General features: G+C 38.2%; 1 protein-coding gene across 2 annotated transcripts in view; it reads left to right on the top strand.

Moving 5' to 3' along the window:
* Nkain3 (sodium/potassium transporting ATPase interacting 3) overlaps positions 1-19,611 on the top strand; it is a 619,944-nt gene extending 600,333 nt beyond the window's left edge. For both annotated transcript variants that reach the window (XM_058584434.1, XM_058584433.1), the window contains one exon: positions 8,565-19,611. In XM_058584434.1, the coding sequence (XP_058440417.1) occupies positions 8,565-8,578 (14 nt within the window). In that variant the 3' untranslated portion in view covers positions 8,579-19,611. The remainder of the gene's footprint in view (positions 1-8,564) is intronic.
* The last annotated feature ends 467 nt before the right edge of the window (positions 19,612-20,078 follow it).

Genomic DNA, 20,078 nt, shown 5'->3' on the forward strand with positions numbered 1-20,078 from the left:
TGTGCTAAATTGTTAGAGGTGGAGTGAACCCTGGTTTTTAACTTTCATTAAGCCTCTTTTATCTCCATGGAATACAAAGCCAGGTTTTATGAGGAAGCCACTTTGCTAAAGGAATCAGAAAATTCTTGGCATATTCCCAGGCACATATATATGAACACGTAGCTTTCAACTTGAGATGAATAGACACAAGCCATACTAGATAGGTCATTCATAGGTAACACAGCAGAAATGTACAGGGAGTCTGAATACTCATGTTTCAGTGTCAGATTTCCCAGGGACATATTGTGGGTGAATAGGTATACTGGAGATACAGCTGTGATAGTGGTGAAGTGGCTCACATGTGGGTTTGGTTTTTTTGTGCTTTGTCTCTTTCTAAGATAATGATATCAAGCTTCCAATCCCCACTGATGAAATAAGTTGAGTTAGTTCAATTTACACCCACGGACTGATCACCCAGGCATTGTCCTGGGTGCTAGAGACATAAAGATAAATAGCAGTTGAGATTTGACTTCCAGCAGCTAATGATCTAGGAGAAGAGACCTACATAAAAATAACTAAACTCAAAATTGTCCCCAAAGCAATTCTATGTAGAATGAGAAATGGCTACTACACCCTTGGCAAAGAAGGCTCCACTGGAAGATGAAGCTGACATTAGAAAGAAGAGATGGAGTTTATCAAAGAACACATACAGTCACTTTGGAAGACAGTTTGGCATTTTCTTACAAAATTAAATATACTCTTACCATATGGCCTAGCAATTGGGCTCCTTGATATGTATCCAAAGGAGTTGAAAAATTAGGTCTCCACAAACACTGCACATAGATGTTTATAGCAGCGTTACTCATAATTGCCCAACACTTGGAAGAAACCAAGATATGCTACATTAGGTAAATGAATAATGGACAAATAAGCTGTGGCAATCCAGCGAGTGTGACCTTATTCTGCGCTAAAAAGAAATGAGCAATCGAATTATGAAAAGACAAATGCATAAGTTAAAGAAACCAAACTGGAAAAGCCACATACTGTATGATTGATTCCAACTAAATGAAATTTTGGAAAAGTCAAAACTATCAAGACAATAAACAGATCAGGGGTTTGGGGAGGAAGGGATGAGAGGGAGGAACATGGAGGATTTTTAGGGCATTGAAACTATTCTTGATAATACTATCATAATGGATGCATATCATTAAACATTTGTCCAAATCTATGGAAAACACCCAAGAATCCTAATGTAAAGAAAGCATGGGCTTTGAGTGATAATGACATGTCAGTATAGCTTCCTCACTTTAATAAATGTACCACTCTGCTGGGGAATGTTGATAATGAAGAAACCTGTGCATGTGTATGGGAAATCTCTGTGCCTTTACATCAATATTTTTATGAACCTAAAACTTCTCTTTAAAAATTTTTGTCTTAAATCATGGATTTTGCAGGGAAATGGATGGCATTAGAGCAGATTATGCTAAGTGAAGCTAGCCAATCCTTAAAAAACAAATGCCAAATGTCTTCTTTGATATAAAGAGAGCAACTAAGAACAGAACAGGGAAGAAGAGCATGAGGAAAAGATTAACATTAAACAGAGACGAGTGGGGGGAGAGAAAGGGAGAGAGAAGGGAAACTGTATGGAAATGGAAGGAGACCCTCATTGTTACACAAAATTACATATAAGAGTTTGTGAGGGGAAAGGGAAAAAAAAACAAGGGAGAGAATTAAACAACAGCAGATGGGGTAGAGAGGGAAGATGAGAGGGAAGGGGAGGGGGGATAGTAGAGGATAGGAAAGGTAGCAGAATACAACAGTCACTAATATGGCATTATGTAAAAATGTGGATGTGTAACTGATGTGATTCTGCAACTTGTATTTGGGGCAAAAATGAGAGTTCATAACCCACTTGAATCAAATGTATGAAAGATGATATGTCATGAGCTTTGTAATGTTTTGAACAACCAATAAAAAAATTTTAAAAAAAATAAAAATTTTTGTCTTAAAAAAAAGCTGAATTAAACAGGCATCCCAAGCATGGAGGCTGATTTACTCAGCCCTTCTACAGAGGTTAAAGTCAAAACTTATATCTGAGCCAATATAGCTGGAGTCCCCACATAAAAATGAACAAGCTTATAAGAAAGCAAATGCTTAAGCAGAGAAGGAATATTGACAGCGCCTAGTGAGGACACCAGGGGATTGTAGCCACCATTGTTCCACATTCTAAACCACATCACTCTTTGTGACAGAACTATAGAAATGCTTTCGATGGTTCTCATCTGGGTCTGGTTTGGGGACATGTGACACACAGGTCAGGAGTATCCTTTTGTGTTACTCAGCTTTTCATCACTGTGACCAAAATACCTGACAAGAACAAATAGGGGGAGAAAAGTTTATTCTAATCTCACAGTTTCAGAGGTTCATGGTCAGACAATTCCACTGTGGTCTGAGGTAAGGCAGAACTTCATGTGGTACAATGCAGCCAAGGAAGTCTGCTCAGCTCATAGCAGCTGGGAAGCAGAAAGAGAGAGAGAGAGAGAGGACCAGGAACAGACTATGAACCCCAAGGGCACGCCACAAGGGCCTGCTTCCTTTAGTCACACTCTACCAGCCTACAGTTACCACTCAGTACAGTTCTTTCAAATTGTTAATCCATCAAATGAATTAGTCCACTGATAAGGTCACAGCTCTCATAATCTAATCATTTCACCTCTGAACATCCCTGCATTTTCTCATACATGACCCTTTGGGGAACACCTTGAAACTGTAACCCCTGTGCTGGGGCCCCTCATCTTGCCATAGCTGTTGGTGAGGGAGTATAATAATCACCATGGCTACAGTAGGGTGTCCACCAGGATCTCTTCCATCACTGCTCCCATGCACTGATCCCATCTCTCATCAGGGCAAAGAGCAAGGATCTGATCATCTTATCCTAAGAGCAGAGAGCCAAGAGGTCAAGTGGTGAACAGGGCATTGAAGAGGGCCCCTACACGGTGGCTTAGAGTGGAGGCGACAGTGACATCCAGGGAAAGGGGCTCATAAAAGCAGATTTGCTTTGGGGAAGACAAATATCATGGTGTGAATCCATGCAGCTATGAAAACAAGACAGAATTTCAGAGACCATCACAGTGAACAGCTAAATTAACAATTGTCAAAATCATGACGGGTCTATTTCCATCAAAATGGTTAGCAACCGGGTAGTGGGGAAATGAAGCTCTGTGTAGCAGTAATTCTTCACATAAAAAATAATTAGACCAAGGCAGTTTGTCAAAGAAAGGTAGCAGCTGCATTCCAGAACAGAGCTGTACAGCAGGTAGAGCTGCATCTGATTATGTTAGAAATTTCCATGAGGAAGACACCCCATGATGGCAGTTAAGAAAGACTTGATGAGAAAGCTGACCCTCGATGTCCCCCATCACTTTTAAGCAATTGCTTTCGAGGCTTCCAAAGGAGAACTTGACTTTTCTTTGGTATCTTGACTTGTGTGATTGCCTTTGCTGGAGGCTAATTTTTTCTTCACAAAAATTGCTACATGCTATGTGGCCACTGCTGATGGAGTGGCTGCTATTGCCACTAAGTGCTAAAAGACAGAGGAGGCTAATCCCCATTTCAAGCTGTCACTGCCCCCGGCTCTAGAATCCTCACTGCTGGTTGTCTGCCTCTCAGAGTCCAGGCCCACAGGAAACCCACCTCTGATGATCAGGCTATAGGACGAAGGCAGAGGTAGTCATGAGTATCTGTTCTTCCCCCAAAACAGCTTTTTTCTATCAGTATTCCCACGTGAAAGTTGGTGCCCTGCCGGGACATTTTCCATTTATAGCACCTAGATCAGGCACTAGCTGGTAGAACAAATCAAGTATTGTGTTGTGTGCGTGTGTATCTGTGTGTGCATGTATATCTGCATGTATGCAGGAGTTGGGAAGTTGTGTGTTTTCAAGTCCTAATTTTTCTCTATATTTTTATTGGTGCATGATAATGACGCATCATAGCAGGATTTATTGTTACATTTTTGTACATGCAAGCAATATGACAAAATAATTGGACCAATACATTTCCCAGTATTTCCCTTTTCCTCTTCTCCTCCCTTCCCCTCATTCCTTTCCTTGACTCTTATAGATCTCCCTTTGATCAAATTCTAACTTAAAACCAACGAGCATCAGTCATGTGTTAGCAAACTATGGCTGGAGGAACCCAAAGATGAATAACATGGTAACTCTGTCTTTGTTGTTTTCCTTTGTCTTTGAATGGCTTTCATGCTTTAATAGTTCTCTACACGGAGGGGCTGCTAAGCACCCTGACCTCCGTGGCAGGCAGAGCGAGGTAACTGAGATCTGCTCATAGAGATGGCTGGCTCACTCTTCCCATTACTGAGCATGGGCGTTTCATCCCCTGAGCCCCGACATCAGTTCCTTGGAAATGGAAGGCACTTTCGGAGGCATTAACTCTCGGGGGCTGTCTCAAGGGCACCACAACTGCAAGGCACTCAGCATCATCTTAGTCGTCCCAAAGGAGAGATGGGCCTTGCTGTGGGCTTCTCCTACTTAGCACAATGTAGCAGCAACAGGGCTCATTGCTCTCCCTAGCTTTGAAACTCTTTATTTTTCACTGGCATTAATAAGTTTTGGATCTATCATATGAAATAGTTGTACCATTTAGGAGACTATACAGTAAGAACACATTGCTAATCTGTAGCCATTTGATTGGGTCTACATGGCCTGTGTGGTATAGTCTCCTCACGATAATAGTTTGTGCACACCTGTGCTTGATAGGAGTACAGATACAACAGTCTGACTTGACCACTGTGACTGGAGGTCAGTCACCCTTTCTCACTAGGGACACAGAAATCATTTCTTTGGATACGTGACCTCACTCTCTATCCCTAGAACCTTGCAGAGACTGTTTCCCATGCTGCCATGTGAAGTACATAGATCCTTTTCTAGGACGAGGAAGGCCATATCTGAATAGAGGATATCTGAATGATGCCTTCCAGAGAGGATGTGAACTCCTTATTTTTCCTTGGTATTTGTCACTGATGCCCATGGCAAGACAGTAGATTCATGTAGTGGTAAGGAAATATGATCCACCACCTCCAAAATCAATCAATGTAAGGAAATATGATCCACACCTCCAAAATTAATCAATGGCAAAAGAAGTACAAATAACTTTGTTAGAGAAATAATTTTATTAAAGATACTTACAAGCCTCTCAAGTAAACATGTCAAAAGACATCCTTTGAAATAACATCACTATATTATTACTTGATTTCATTCTGCTTTCAGGTATCTTCAGGTAACTACTATGATTTACAAATATTTGTATTAATAAAAATTATTTTTAAAAAGGTATGACCTTTAGGATCCCAGATCTCAAGTTGTTCTAACACAGACCTGTGGATCAATTATAGCATCGTTAAAATTGGGACAACCCGATGTTATGGCTCTAAGTGAGCTGCATAAGAAGTATATACCACCACCATCTTGTTATAAAGCCAAGCCTGACCTTGGACTGGTATTATAGAAAACACAAAAACAGCAAAATGAGATTCCTTGAATCTCACCAAGGAAGTAATCAGCCAAATCTAAAAATGAGAATAATAGTGTGGGGCAATTTTTCAAAAAGAGGAAAAACTATCATTGATTTAGAAGAGATTTTAAAGATATAATAATCAAATGGATATGTATATCTTATTGAATCCTGATTTTTGACAAGCCTGTTGCAATAAGATGTTTCTAAACCATTGGGACATTATGAGTACAGGCTAGATACTAACTGGTATTAAGAAACTGTTGGTAATGCATAAGTAAAAATTTAATTAATTAGTTCTTACCAATTGATCATGATCTCTCAAACTCGCTGTTGTCTTTGGATGAGATAATTCTCCAGAGTGGGTTGGTCCCACATGGGAATATTGAGCTGCCTCCTTGTTCTGTGTCTACTCGATGTCAGTAGCACCACTCCCTACCACATCTTGACAACCAAAATTGTCTCCAGACAGTGGCAAATTTCCCCTCATTAAGAATCAATGCACTGCAGATGTATACAGATCTGAATAAAATGGTATAATGTTTAAGATTTGGTTTTAAATATCTTAGCCTCTCCCCCATCAAAAAGCAGCAGTGAATAGAGGACACTTTGATACCATAATTTTTATTTTCATTAAAACAGAGTAATGAATATATAGGGATTTATAATACTGTTCTCTCTACTTCTGTGTTTGATTTTTAGAAGTCAGTTTGTTAATAAGACCCAACACAGAGTACCAAAGGCTTGCTTTCAATGCCTCCTGTTAAAGTTGCTTCACTGCGTTCTTCAAAATTCCCTGCAGACACATTTCCTAACCATCGAAATGACATTGCCAGAATATTTACCTGGCACCAAAGGAAGAGTCTCCACCTGTTTCACTGCTTTACTAATCTGTGTTGCTAAAGCCCAAGAACATAAAATATTTGCTAGAAGCAGAGCTGACATTAAAAATAAACACTATAGCTATTTTGAAGTTTCTACAAACCTCTGCTACTAACAAAGAAGCACATGCCCTTCATCACCTTCTTCTCAGTATCTGGAACGGATTCATGTGCTGAGTAGATAAATGAACTTGAGGACATTGGATCTCCCTCCGAACTTAGAGGTTGTACAAAATCATAAAATTCCATCACTATAATCTCATCCCTATATCTTTCAATTTAAATCCCTGTTAAAATGCAAAAGGGCAGATATATGATTGTGTCATTCAGAACCAAGAGTAACAGAAGAGCTGGGGAAACACAATAAGGAAGGTGGGAGAGAGGTGAAGCCCTCCTACTCCTGAGTTGTGCAGCAGGGACCATGATTTACAGTTGGAGAAGTGACAACCTGGAATTTTTTCAGCTATTTCAAAGTATGACTGAAAATTTCATCCCATACCATAGAATCATTATCCTGAGCTAGTGGAAGAAAAGTTTCTAGATGGGGGTTAAAGTAAGAGTGAAACATAGTCTCTGTTAGTGTGATGCTTATAAGTTGGTTGGAGGGAAAAAGTTTCATGCCTAAATGAAATCATTAGGACACCATTCATTGTGAAGCTGGTTGCCATAAGCTGCACGTGGGGTAGTACTGATAGCACAAGAGTTTCCATTAGCGGGTTGGGAAAGTCATATGGCTGAGGAGAAGTGAAAGCCTTCACAGAGGAGAACTTCAACTAACCCTTTAGAGGCCAGTGGGATTTGGATGGGCCAGGACTTTGCAGGAGAGAAACAGTGAGAGCTGAAGTACTCCACGAATATTCATTAAGTGTGAACTGTGTAGCAGGTTCTATGCCAAAGTTGATTTTGTACAAAGTTGCATAATTCAGAGCCCTTATATCCCAAAGACTTACCACTTAGTATGAAACAAAGAATATGCACAGTCTTCACCAAAAGATTGGAGACAAGAGTGACTGAACATGGGAATGTATAATAGAACAGAACCACTAGACCACTAAGGTGTGTGTGTGTGCACATAGAGGGAGATAGAAGAGAGACAGATACACACACACACACACACACACGCACGCACACACACAGTGGTGGGGAGAGTGAAGAGATTTTTAAGATTTTAAGAAATTAGAGTATGTAATTATGGTGACTGGCAAGTCCAAAATCTGTAGGTTATTCTTGCAGATCAGAGACACAAGGAGAAAGAATGGAAATTGCAGTTTGGGTCCAAAGGCAGCCTGGAAGCAGGTTTCCTTCTTCCTCAGAAAATTTCAGACTTGTTCTTTTGAGGCCTTCAACTGATCAGAGGAGGCCCCTCTACATTATGGAGGGCATTCAGCTTTACTCAGAATCACTGATTTAAATGGAACTCTCAGCAAAAAGATACAAGATATTTTGACACTTAAACTAGCATTTGACCCTGAAAAAGGATACATTTCTTTCTTGTATGTGGAAGCTAAAGAGGAAAAAAAAGGGATCTCTCAAAAATAGAAGGTAAACGAGGAGAATACGGAAGAGAGATAGGTGGATGGAGGAGAATAGAGCAAAGGAAGGTCCATGAGGAATGAAATCAACCCAATCATATTTTGTGCATGTATACATAGAGCACAGTGACCCACTCTCCTGTGTAGTTATAGTGTATTGGTTAGAAACACTAGTGTTTGATCAAATGTCTGGGGACCACAGGCTAGCCAAGTTTGCACATAAAAGTAACCATCACAAGATAAGAAATATGTAAGGGACACAGGTCTGTGGTTAGGTGGTAGGAAAGCCAGACTCGGTTGATTCTTGAGTAGTCAAGCAAGAGGGTGGTAGAGGAAGATCAGGTTGGAGGTGTGTGTGGTGGTGTGTAGACACAGCTCAACCCCAATCATCTTACCCCTAAGGCCACTGATGACTCCATGTCACTTTGCAACTGCAGCATGGTCAGCATTTCTGTCCCAGGAAATCAGTCCTACATTTTGAAACCTGATTGCCACACTGTAATCAGGAAAGCAGGAAAGCCCAGGTGTCAAATGCAACCCAGGCACACCCAGAAGCTATTTTGCATTCAAAAGGCCTAAGCGAATAGGAAGGATTTTTTTTTTCAATACTGAAGTTCTTTAAAGCAATTCATATTTTCTTTTATAGGTCGAAATAAGTAACGACATTGACTCTGAAATTCGGCTGCTGAACTTGACTTAGGGAACAAAGCACCACCGACAGCCAGCACTCTGTGGATCCGACACCTGTCACCTTCCTTCCAGAGAATGGACTGTGCCTCCCAGCTTTCCCACCAATAGTGGAGTTCTTCGGTCACAGCCTGTGTATTGTTAGCATTGTTTGCTAGATGAGTTCTAGGTGCTTGGGTGGGTATTTTTTTAGTCATTTTCTTCTTATATGAACACTTGTAAATTGTAAAAAAAAAAAAAATGGTTTTTAATTTTTTAACAATATTTAATGTGAGGCATGCAAAATGCGGGGGGTTGGGGGGATCTGTGAAGACTTCAACAGTCATTTCTATGAGAAACATCAGTGTGTGTTGTTAAGATGTGAGATCAGTGCTGCTGTTATTCTAGGCCCGGTGGGTTTGCACTGGCAGACATTGCCTGTGGTCATCAGACACAAAGGAAGACCCTGTGACAGATCCTACATGGGTACAATGAGTATCCATGAGTACCCAATGGGTCCAGCTTTCAGACTGAATGTGGATCATTGTTTCAATATTACAAGACAACGCACAGAATCCTCCCTAGCTCTCAACTTCTCACAACATAGAACAAACTTATGGCTATCTAAATTTTCAGAACTCATGTGTGATATCTTGTTCTTTCTATGTTATAAAAAATTAATGTATCATGGGGGCACATGAAAGGCTGAAGTGATTTACGGAACCCCTTTCTCCTTTGGAGGGAGCATGGGCGTCTCTGAGGTCCATATTTTCTACACTTTATCCCCCTTCTAACACTTATGTCAGACCTAAACACACAACACGTGGGCTTGTGGGACAAAAAATCACAGCCATAAATCTGCAATCAGCTTTGCTTTGAGGATATACAAAGGGAACGTTAAAATACTATGGAATTCTCCACAAGTACTTCTAAAGAAAATATTTATGTTTGAGCTACATCAACTTTTCTTTCTTCTACCCCATCCCAATAGCCAAGCAAATCATATGGGAAATGTTCCACAATCTTCTGTAGGGGAAGAAAAAGAACTGTTTTTGTTTTAAATTGGTATAAAATTTACATATGGTAAAATGCACTGATATTAAAGGTACAATTTGATTAGTTTTAGAAAATGTGCACCCCCGTATAACTAATGCCTCAGTCAAAACCAGAACATTTTCATCACTTTATAAAATTCCCTTATGCCCTCTTTTCAATCAATTGCCATATTCCCAAACATAGACCACAACTGTGCTCATTTTCATCATTGGTTAATTTTGTTAATTGTAATATATATATATACCCTTCACATTCTTTTTCTCTCTATTCCTGAATCACAATTTTCTACATGAAAATAAGTTTCACTCACTTTGTACAGCAACCAAAATCAAGTTTCCCATAAGTCACAAAGTTGTGCATTTGCACACTATTAAGGACAGAGATTGTTAACTTGGTCCATGCATCACTAAGACAGGTCTATAAATCACCTAAAAGCATTGCAAATTTTTGAAAGTGTGTTAAGGCTTTCTTCTCCTCCTCCTTCTACTTCTTCTGCTCCCAGATTTCATGTGACTCTATTAAGAATCAGAATCAGAACTTAATGCAACAAACATTACCCAGGTTCCTCCAAGTCCGTGAAAACCACAGGGGGCTTCATAGAGGTTAATTTAACTCCTGAGCCTGGAGATTGTGCCCCTTTGCTCAGAGGACCCTCATTGACTGTGATCATTTTTCATTCCTACTGGATGAACCCAGATTCAAAATAAAAAAGAGGAAGGCGGGCCCTTGGAAATGGTGAAATCCAAGCCACTATTCTTCAGTTGAAGGCATTAAGGGTTTGGGGCTTTGGTGGACTTGTCCAGAGCCTTGTATTTGTGCAGAGGGCAACAACTATGGTAAAAGGAAAAGAACATAAAGGACAAAAGTTGGGGTTTGGGTCCCAATCCAAAGCAGCCTTTGACATTTCAGCATCTCTCATTTAGGAAGTGGAACTATGAGCTTAACATCCCAAGGGTGTGGATTTGACTGACAATGTTAAAAATATGCCATCAACTATGAGACACTTCACAATTAAAAGACGTAGTTGTTATCGGTAGTGTCAGAGCAGTACGTTGGGTTTGGAGCTCTTGTGACCCACTCAAGTTTATTAAAATCCCACAAAAACAACCAACTCTTCTGTTTTCTAAAAAGCCGTGAAAGCATTTGCCCGTGTTTAAGCAGTGTGAAATCATGCAGATTTTAAATGGTATTTTTAATTAAAAAAATAAACTTTTTATTAAAATTCCAAAACTAATACATAATCTTATTGAAAAAGCTAATAAAAATCAAAAGTGTAAAAAATTAGTAAAATAGGATAAAATTAATACTTAAATACTTAAAGCTGCTATTTCCTTATACTGTCACTACACACTCAAACAAAAACATAGTTAGCGGCCTGGGGTTGTAGCTCAGTGTAGATTGCTTGCCTCACATTAGTGGGGTGCTCAGCACCACATAAATAAAATAAAGGTATTGTGTCCATCTACAACTAAACATTAGAAAAGAAATATAGTTATCATTTCATAAAATAGTCTCACATTGTCTTGTTTTTCTTGTCTCTTCATGTGGATTTGTGTTCTTCTAAGATGTACCTCAGAGTTCTAAACCTTGGCTAATCACCAATAACAGATTGAAGGAGGAAATCTTTATGTTAGTGATATTTTCTAGGAATGTTAAATCTAGGCAACTACATACTGTGGCATGTAGATGAATCTTTCTTCACTTGAAGGTATAACTGTTTCAATCTCCATCCCTAGCAAGGATTGTTACTAATTCACAAGGATCATTCTCAAATTCTAGAAAATTAGCATAATCTTCCACCTTCTCTCCTTTTTCTCTCACGGTATCTCATTTTTCTGGCTACTCTTTAGAGGCTCTGTTTACTTATGATAAAGAGAATCCTAGACTTGGGCAGTAGCCCTCCACTTTCACCCACGAATCTGGATAATTCCAACATGGTACTACTTTGATTGCTGTTCCCTGGTAACTGGCATTTCAGTTCTTGCTTTTGCCTCCTATCTTAGAGAATCCACTCTGCACTGTGTGCCTATCCAGTAGGGTTTTCAACAACGACTTGTTCACTAGATGTGTGTTCTGGCCAAGATCTTGACTTTTCCATGTGTAATTGTGTAACTGGTCAGAGTAAGGGAAAATGAAAGCATCCCTTAGCCTGTAACTCTTCTGCCAGAATCTTACCTACCATCTTAAGAGAGGGCACCTCTCCAGGATCAAGAGCTCTCCGCAGAGGCATCCGTGTTAAAGCAGGATATGTACATCCACCACCCTTGATCCCCTAGTGCTGAGCAGAACATCAAAGAACATCAGAACAGCAGAACATCATCCAATGTTTCTTCCTCTCTGAGTTATCTGGCAGTGAGTCTTGTAAACCTTGACCAACCCTCCTCAGGCTGTGCCTTCTATCTTGTATGAATGATTGATCCTTCTTGAAGAGTTTTCTGCCAACATTGTGTGACACCACAAGAAGCTGGGATGCTTTCAGTTTAGCTTTTATTTAATGAAGCTTCTAGTCATGTTTCAAAGCCAGAAAAAGCTAAGCAAGAGAGTTATAGGGAGGGTTACAGAATTCTCAGGGGACAGAAAATACCGTGATCATGGGACAGTCCACATCAGAGAAATTGCAAGCATCTCTTACGAAAATCTTTAAGCAAGTGTGTCCCCAGGAATGTTAACCTTCCTTCCACCTGCCATATAAAGTGAGAGAATGTGTCCCTGACATGTATGTCTGTATCTCTCCGAATCTGGGATGTAGTTTGCTCATTTGTTTTGAAGACAATGTGACATCTTGCTTTCGAAAAATATTGACTCTTTTCCTTTAAAAAATAAGCCCTTCTATTCCTATGGACCTAAATAAGAGAAGCAGCCAGCTTCAAGTGGCTGAAGCTAACAAAACATGGCAAGGCTGCCATCTGTCTCCCTTAATGAATGGGACACTCCTGATTGAGTGGAATTTGTCTTCATTAGAACTAGCTAAAATGTACATTGCAGAGCTGAGGAAAACCATCATGACTCTGCTAAATCAAGAGGAAAACAAAAAGCAAAATTACTCTTTTCAATCTTTGCAAATTAGAAAGGGATCTTGCCAAGAATAAAAAGACCTTTATTTTCAACCAATTTAAAAAATGATGGTGTCCCAAAAAATGTGGACTCACTGTAGTCTGAGAATATTCTGGCTGATTATTTTCTAAAGCAGTCACTTATCATTTCTGAGTTACTTTAATATGTAGCTAGGAGAAATGTTAGAGTTGATTAGAATTCAAATATTCTAACTTGACATTTTAGCCCAAGATAGTACCTGCTTTCCTTTAAGAGGTAGCTGAATTAAGTAGGAAAAAAATACAAATAATTGATCTTCTAAACCGTAGCAACCTTAAATGTCTGGGTTTTAAACACACACACACACACACACACACCCTTTCCATTTAAGAATGTTCTGCAACTTTGTTTTATTTTATTTACTTATTTATTTATTTTGATAGGAGGTGTGTTGAAGTATCTACAAGCCATGGTTAAATATTTGCAACAAATAGGCCCACAACTTAAGGACAAATTTTAAGTATTAAATGAATGTATTTCTTATTTAAGGTCTCTCAAAAAAAGAGAAATTATCAAATAGTCCAAATTCTGTGGGTGGCATTTCTCTTTTCTGTCTAAAAAAATCCATTTCCAGAAAGTGGGTCAAATTCCTTAAATATTGGTATTTGTAGGAAAAAAATTGGTGTCAGGTAAAAAATTAATCATCTTCATTGAACTTGCAATCATTTAAAGGGCAAGAATTATATTAAATGTGGAGCATTTAAAATTAAATATTCAAGGAATCCAAAATATGCTTTGGCTTGAACTTGAGATCCAAGTTAAGTAAAAATAATTTTTAAAAAATAGGAGATAAAAAGGAAGCTGGCAGTGGGGAGAGGAAGGAATATGAGAAAAGAAAGAGAAGTAAAGGAAATAGAGAGGGGGCAAGAGAAGAATTCAGTACCCAAAGTCTTCCTAATTTGGATTTGGACGGTGTCAATCCTTAACTCACAGTTGTGTTTTTTTGTTTGTTTGTTTTTTCTTGTTCCTTTGTTTAACTCAAAACATTAAATCATTCTCCATTTAGAGCATGTTTTCCTTTTCCTCTTTGGAATTGTTAAGAAACAGTTTAGCAAAACCTATACTCTATCTAGTTCTCATAGAATTTGCTTTGGCAAACAACCAACCTTGTCAGTCTATGTTAGTGAGGATTAAGTTTACTTACAGTAAGGAAAAAAAATACAGTTGCTTAAATAAGATGTCTATTCCTCTTCATATTTCAAAATTCTACAATCAGCAAAGCACTAGATGTGAGTTTCCTAGAGATGTGGATCCAGGATCCTTCTTTTTTGCTTCATCCTTGGGAGCCATCATTCTGAAGATCATAGCATGATTCAAAATGGCTGTTCAAATTCCAGCCATTGCTTTTGTATTCCAGCCAAGGAGGAAGAAAAAGAAAAAAAAAAAGAAGAAGGCTTCTTTCCTCTAAAGGCATTTCTCAGAATTTTCCCACACTACTTCTGCTTATATTGCATTGCCCAAAACTTGGTGCACACCAAACTTTGTTGAAAAGAAAACTGGGAAATATAGTCTTTATTTTTGATGACCTTGTGCCATATAAAACTTAGGGGCTTTATTTCTTAGTAAAAAGGGTAAAAATACATTAAAAAAAATTAATTCTTCCATGGCCATAACAGTTAAACTATTTTATTTTATCAGGCACTTCTCTTTTGAAGGTACTACTTATTTAATAATTTTGCAAGAAATGATTTTCATGAGTAAAATTGTTAGTTCTATTCTCTTAACACCTGGCACCTTCCATCTGGCAGCCATGACTAACTGACAATTTAAACAAGAGTGGGCGACTTATTCTTGTTGTGCACACACCTTCACACAAACTTCAATACCAGAGTGGACCCTTTTCTACGCAATCACATTGTTAAAATGTGCCATGTGATCCACTTCTTTAAATGGCAAATAGTATATGAATATTTTAGGAAGTGAAAGTTAAAAGAAATAACATGTCTAATACAATGTGCAATTTCTCTATGCGATAAAATGTTTGCATTGAAAAAGGGACCTCAGTGATTCCTTTACAGATGAGGAGACTGAAGCTGGTAGTTGTAGTTGGTCTGCACCATGTCCCATCAGGTCTGCTATGCAAGTTCTAAGTACAGCCTTCTTCCATGTACATAGGTGTCCATCAGCTGTCCCTACTACACCATACCTTTGCTGTTGACTAAGTTCATGCCTTTGCTGTTTGTAAAGGCTCCTCTGGCCCCACATATCCAGGCTGCAAGAAGTCACTTCCTGTGGGTTTCTTGGCCCTTCACCTTTCCTCTGCTTGGATCTGAGTATCAGAGAGTGCCCTTTACAAAATACTTTATCTGTGTTCTTGTTGACTTTGCTTATTTTCATCTTTGCATGTATTTTCTCAGGGGAAATAAGAAATCTGAGAGTTCAGATCATTGCTCTTTGCTTTCAAAAAAATGGCTCATTCCTGCCCGTTGCCTTCTTTCTCTACTTTACACTTTGTGTTTAAACATAATTTGCATGCCCCAGACAAGCCTCCTGATCACTTCTTCCAGCCAGAATGAAGAAAGTTTAACTTGTAACTGCTGGATGTAAAAACCCTTCTGAAGTTTTCTGTTTCTGGGGAAGCGATTTTGCAAATAATTGCCTTCAGTCACTTTTTAAACTATCTCAAAGTTTCATTTCTTCTAAGTCTCTTTTAAAGAGGATTGGCCTTTTCTCCTTCTGACTTCTTAAATCTATTTTAAACCTAAAACAGCAAGTCATTGGATAAAGTTCTATAAAATACTTTATTAGGATCATCTATCTAATTTGAAACTCTGACCCTCACTATATCAAATATTACTACTGATTTAAGGTAATGATAATATAAATGGAGATCATTATACATGTGAGTGCTAATTGGTTTTCTGATTCCTTCATCAATGCTTGCATTCTATTGTGTAGAATACTTTTATTAGTATTGGGGATTGAGCCCAGGGACTCTTTACCATTGAGCTACATCCCCAGTCCTTTTATTTTAAGACAAGGTCTTGCTAAACTTCTGAGGCTGACCTTGAACTTGCAATTCTCTTGTCTCAGTCTCCCAAATTGCTGGGATTATGAGAGGCTGGACATAATCCCTGGACAATGGAATTATGTATAGATGTTTTATTTGTATTGTCCAGGGTTTTCATTATTATTAACTGTCTTTGTTTAATCCATTTATTCAATCAATATGTATAAATATTTATTTAGGTTCTTCCATAACTTTTCATTTTACCATGTTTCTAAATAAGAAAAAATGTTCTCTGGACATTACATTTTAAGCAAATTTAATGTCCGAAGCAACAAGTTAAACATCTCCAGAGAATGGAATTTGGGGCAATTCTGTAGTGTACTTGTTTCTATCGGACAAGTAAAGCTCATTAATTCCTTTTATTGCTTTAAAACCACTTAGTATAGTGGATTTTTAAAAATCACTTGATTAGTGTTGGACTTTCTGACACAGAGAAAGGCCATTGATTACAGAACTCAAATTATTTAAATTTCTCCCCAAAATCGAAACCACTTGGCCCTGCATGAAGTTGTTTTTGTGCTCCTAGACCTTCAATGTCTAGGCTTGAGGCACGTTGGTTCCATTAATCTTTGTCAAAAAGGAGGTTTGGGCAGTGGTTTCAGGGTGGGATTAAGAAGACAAAGTCTGTTTCTGTTTTATTCTTTTCCCATTTGTTTCGGGGCCCATGGCCATCAACCTTCCTTGATTTTATTCTGCCTGAGTCTCACATTTCCCTATCTGTAAACATTGTGCTGCATAATAATTGCAACCTTTAAGAAAACGAAGAGTTTTCATTAAAGTTTCCCTGAAAATCGAAGATGCCATGTGACAGGTGCTGCTAGAAGGCCAGAGTATTATTAGCATCAGTGATAATTGTAATAAAAAAAAATGCCTCATTTTCTTCTACACACACAGGCATTCCATTTTTCATCCAGTGTAACTCAAAGGAAATGTGGGTGTTAACACTTCAAAATACTTTTGCATCCTAGGGGGAACATCTGAAGCAAAGAGAATTAATAACCACAAAGTTCCTAAAGCAAAATGCCTGATACATTAGAATAACAAAACTGTTTCTCATCCTCTGGTTGTAACTTGTGAGAACTCCCACTGAGAACTTCTGCTCTGAAAACACTAAGGATTTTCTGCCACTGTAGGTAAAAATAATAATAATAATATCCCAAAACTGGTCTTCTCCATTGCACTTACCTTTCAAAGTTTTCTAAGACTCCCTGTATGTAACAAGAACTCTGCTACCTGGCAAACTCATCCATCCACAACAGAACAAGAATCAAAAATCTAACAAAAATGTCGTCTGACTATCCCAATAGATTTCACAAAATCCATACCCTGAAACTCCTCAGTTTTATTCATAGGAAAACTCTCGCAGCTATTATTTAACTCCTACTCAACTCTTAATTGATCCACAGTCCTAGTGTCTCAACTATTTTATTAAAAATAATTTTCAAGCCCATACAGATTAGAAGCAGAAAACAGGAAAGGGAGATGCAAAGTAAAATGAGCAAAAATACAGATAGTAATTATGCACACTATTTCTAAAATAACAGAGATGAAAAACTAATATAAGAATGTAAATCACAGTCTTATGGGGATATTTAAGGCAAAAATAAATATACTTAACACAGCCTTAAGGCAGTGCTGTATTGTTTTACAAAACATTTTGTTCATATTATGATGAATTCAAATCATTAAGTGAAAGATTTATTTGTGTGAATTAGGAACAGATACTACTTTCTGAAGAAACTTTTTTCCTATCTTGAAATTATATTAATTATTGATTTTATTTAAATAATATAGTTTAATTTCATCAGCTGGACATTTTCTTCTGATGACTACACATATCTCAATGACTACTGTGTGAATGAAAAGCTTTCAAATGTAGTATTACTGCTTCCTGCATTATCTGTCCAACAATATGTGGTGACCATATGGTCATTATAGTCTTCTTACATAGTTAGGTTATGTCAACTTTGTTTTGGAAGACTCTTCTCCCAAAATGATTAAAGAAAATGTGCTTAGGTGTTTAAAAGAGCAAAGATCAGTAATAACCCAGATGTAGTCTATGTGTACATAAAATAGGAGCAAAAGTACAGTAAGAAGCTATCTCAGAGGGAAGGAGTGGGTAAATTTTCAAGATTGTGGGCCCTGATAACTAGTTCTCTAGAATTTTCCCCTTTGAAAAAAAAATTTTTTTCCACTTGTAAATTACCAAATTGTCTCTTCTGATACAATGACCTGATTTTTTTTCATTTGAAAGATCTCATAGTCCTGTGAAATTTCACAGAAAAGGAAAATGTTTACAGAAAACATGGGTGTGGCATGCTTTCTTCTGGGTTCCACAAGATCTTGCCTACATTCACCGAAACAAACTTGATCCTGTCGGCATTGGGTATTCTCTGGATAGTAGCATTTTATATCAAACTGGAACATGTTTCCTCTTCCTTTATGGATGTCTGACTTCCCCTGTGGTGTGTAAAACTGACGATACCCAGGAGATATTATTGATCTGGAGGTTTAACTGCAGGTAGCTACCATACTAGCATTTGGTAAACCAGCCACATGGGTAAGACAGGATTCAACAAACTCCCAAGCTACACACATGCCAGTGTCCACTGATGGCAAGTTATGTGTGTCACCTCTTTCTTTCAAAACATCCCTGTGGAGCACCTCCTATTCATGAGGCACTGGACAGACGACTAGAGATATAATGCAAAATAATAACAGTCTTCCCACAGGGAGTTCACAGTCCAGTGGTGAAGAGCTCCAGGACCTAGTGCACTACACAAGCTGGGCCCTGACTGGAGATGCCACAACTTTCCTTCTTCCAGATTCTGAGCTCCTGCAAGCTGAGAAAGGAAGAAAGTCCATTTGCAACATTTCTTTACTGTATCCTTACACATTCAACAAATACTTCATGAGCATCTGCTTTGTGCAAGAAGCTAGGGAAGCAATAAAAACAATCAAATACACAGCTTTTACTTGAGATGTTTCCAACAAAAATCCAAGTCACTTTTAGTCAATGTATGCATCACAGTTTCCTTGAGTTTAGTCTCTGCAACTGACACCTCTTCACTCTGATTCTAAAGTCTCTCTTGGCCCCTGACTATCCTGTTCTGGGAAGATGGGTGCTGCATGTGTTGCTGTGACTCTCTACTTAAGAGCAAATGGACAAAATAGGTCCTGTCATTCAGAACCTGTCACCCGTGTCAAAGGAAATCAAAGAAAGACTGAAGGGCCTCTAAATTTGCATTAAAGGTAGACAGTCTGCAGCTCCTAACAATCAAAAACAGTTACTACCACTACTTGCTTCAGTGATACCAATATTTTCCTGTCATATCTGTGGTGATCTGAGAGTAATGCCACAGGGCATTGAAGGGTTGGTTAGTATTTACATAAAACTCAGCACAGACAATTGACAGTTACAGGAACTCACTCAAGGAGCAAAATCAGTGCTCAAAGGGGAATTCCCATGGAACTATGGCATGATCTCAATCTAAAACATAACTGTTACATTTTTATTGCTTCTTTTAAACTTATTATTGTTGAATACAAGATAGCAATATTCAAAGAGTGAGGATGATTTTAAGGCTCTTTTTCTTTTTTCTTTTTTTTTAATTTTTTTTATTGGTTGTTCAAAACATTATAAAGCTCTTGACATATCATATTTCATACATTAGATTCAAGTTGGTTATGAACTCCCAATTTTACCCCAAATACAGATTGCAGAATCACATCGGTTACACATCCACATTTTTACATAATGCCCTATTAGTAACTGTTGTATTCTGCTACCTTTCCTATCCTCTACCATCCCCCCTCCCTCCCCTCCCATCTTCTCTCTCTACCCCATCCACTGTAATTCATATCTCTCCTTGTTTATTTTCCCATTCCCCTCACAACCTCTTATATGTAATTTTGTATAACAATGAGGGTCTCCCTCCATTACCATGCAATTTCCCTTTTCTCTCCCTTTCCATCCCACCTCATGTATCTGTTTAATGTTAATCTTTTCTTCCTGCTCTTCCTCCCTGCTCTGTTCTTAGTTTTTTCTTGCTGTGACCAACAGAATGAAAGTGAATTTGTTCTCATATTTATAATATCAACTCTGCCATCTTATGGAAAATACTGGAAGTACCTAAAACATTTCATTATGTTTCCTAGGCAAGGATCTGCTAGTAAGATGATGGAAAGACTAAGACATAACAACTTTTGTCTATGTCTACATGTTTTTAAACTCTTAACATTTTTACCAACAGAAATCATTTTTTTTAATTTTTCAATCTTCAATAATGCTTAGATTGCTTGCCAACCAAAATGTCTCTCCAACTTGACACTGGA

The sequence above is a fragment of the Marmota monax genome, unplaced genomic scaffold, assembly GCF_021218885.2.
Source record: "Marmota monax isolate L192 unplaced genomic scaffold, Marmota_monax_Labrador192_F-V1.1 WCK01_AAM20220418_F8-fsc00063, whole genome shotgun sequence".
Lineage (NCBI taxonomy): Eukaryota > Metazoa > Chordata > Mammalia > Rodentia > Sciuridae > Marmota > Marmota monax.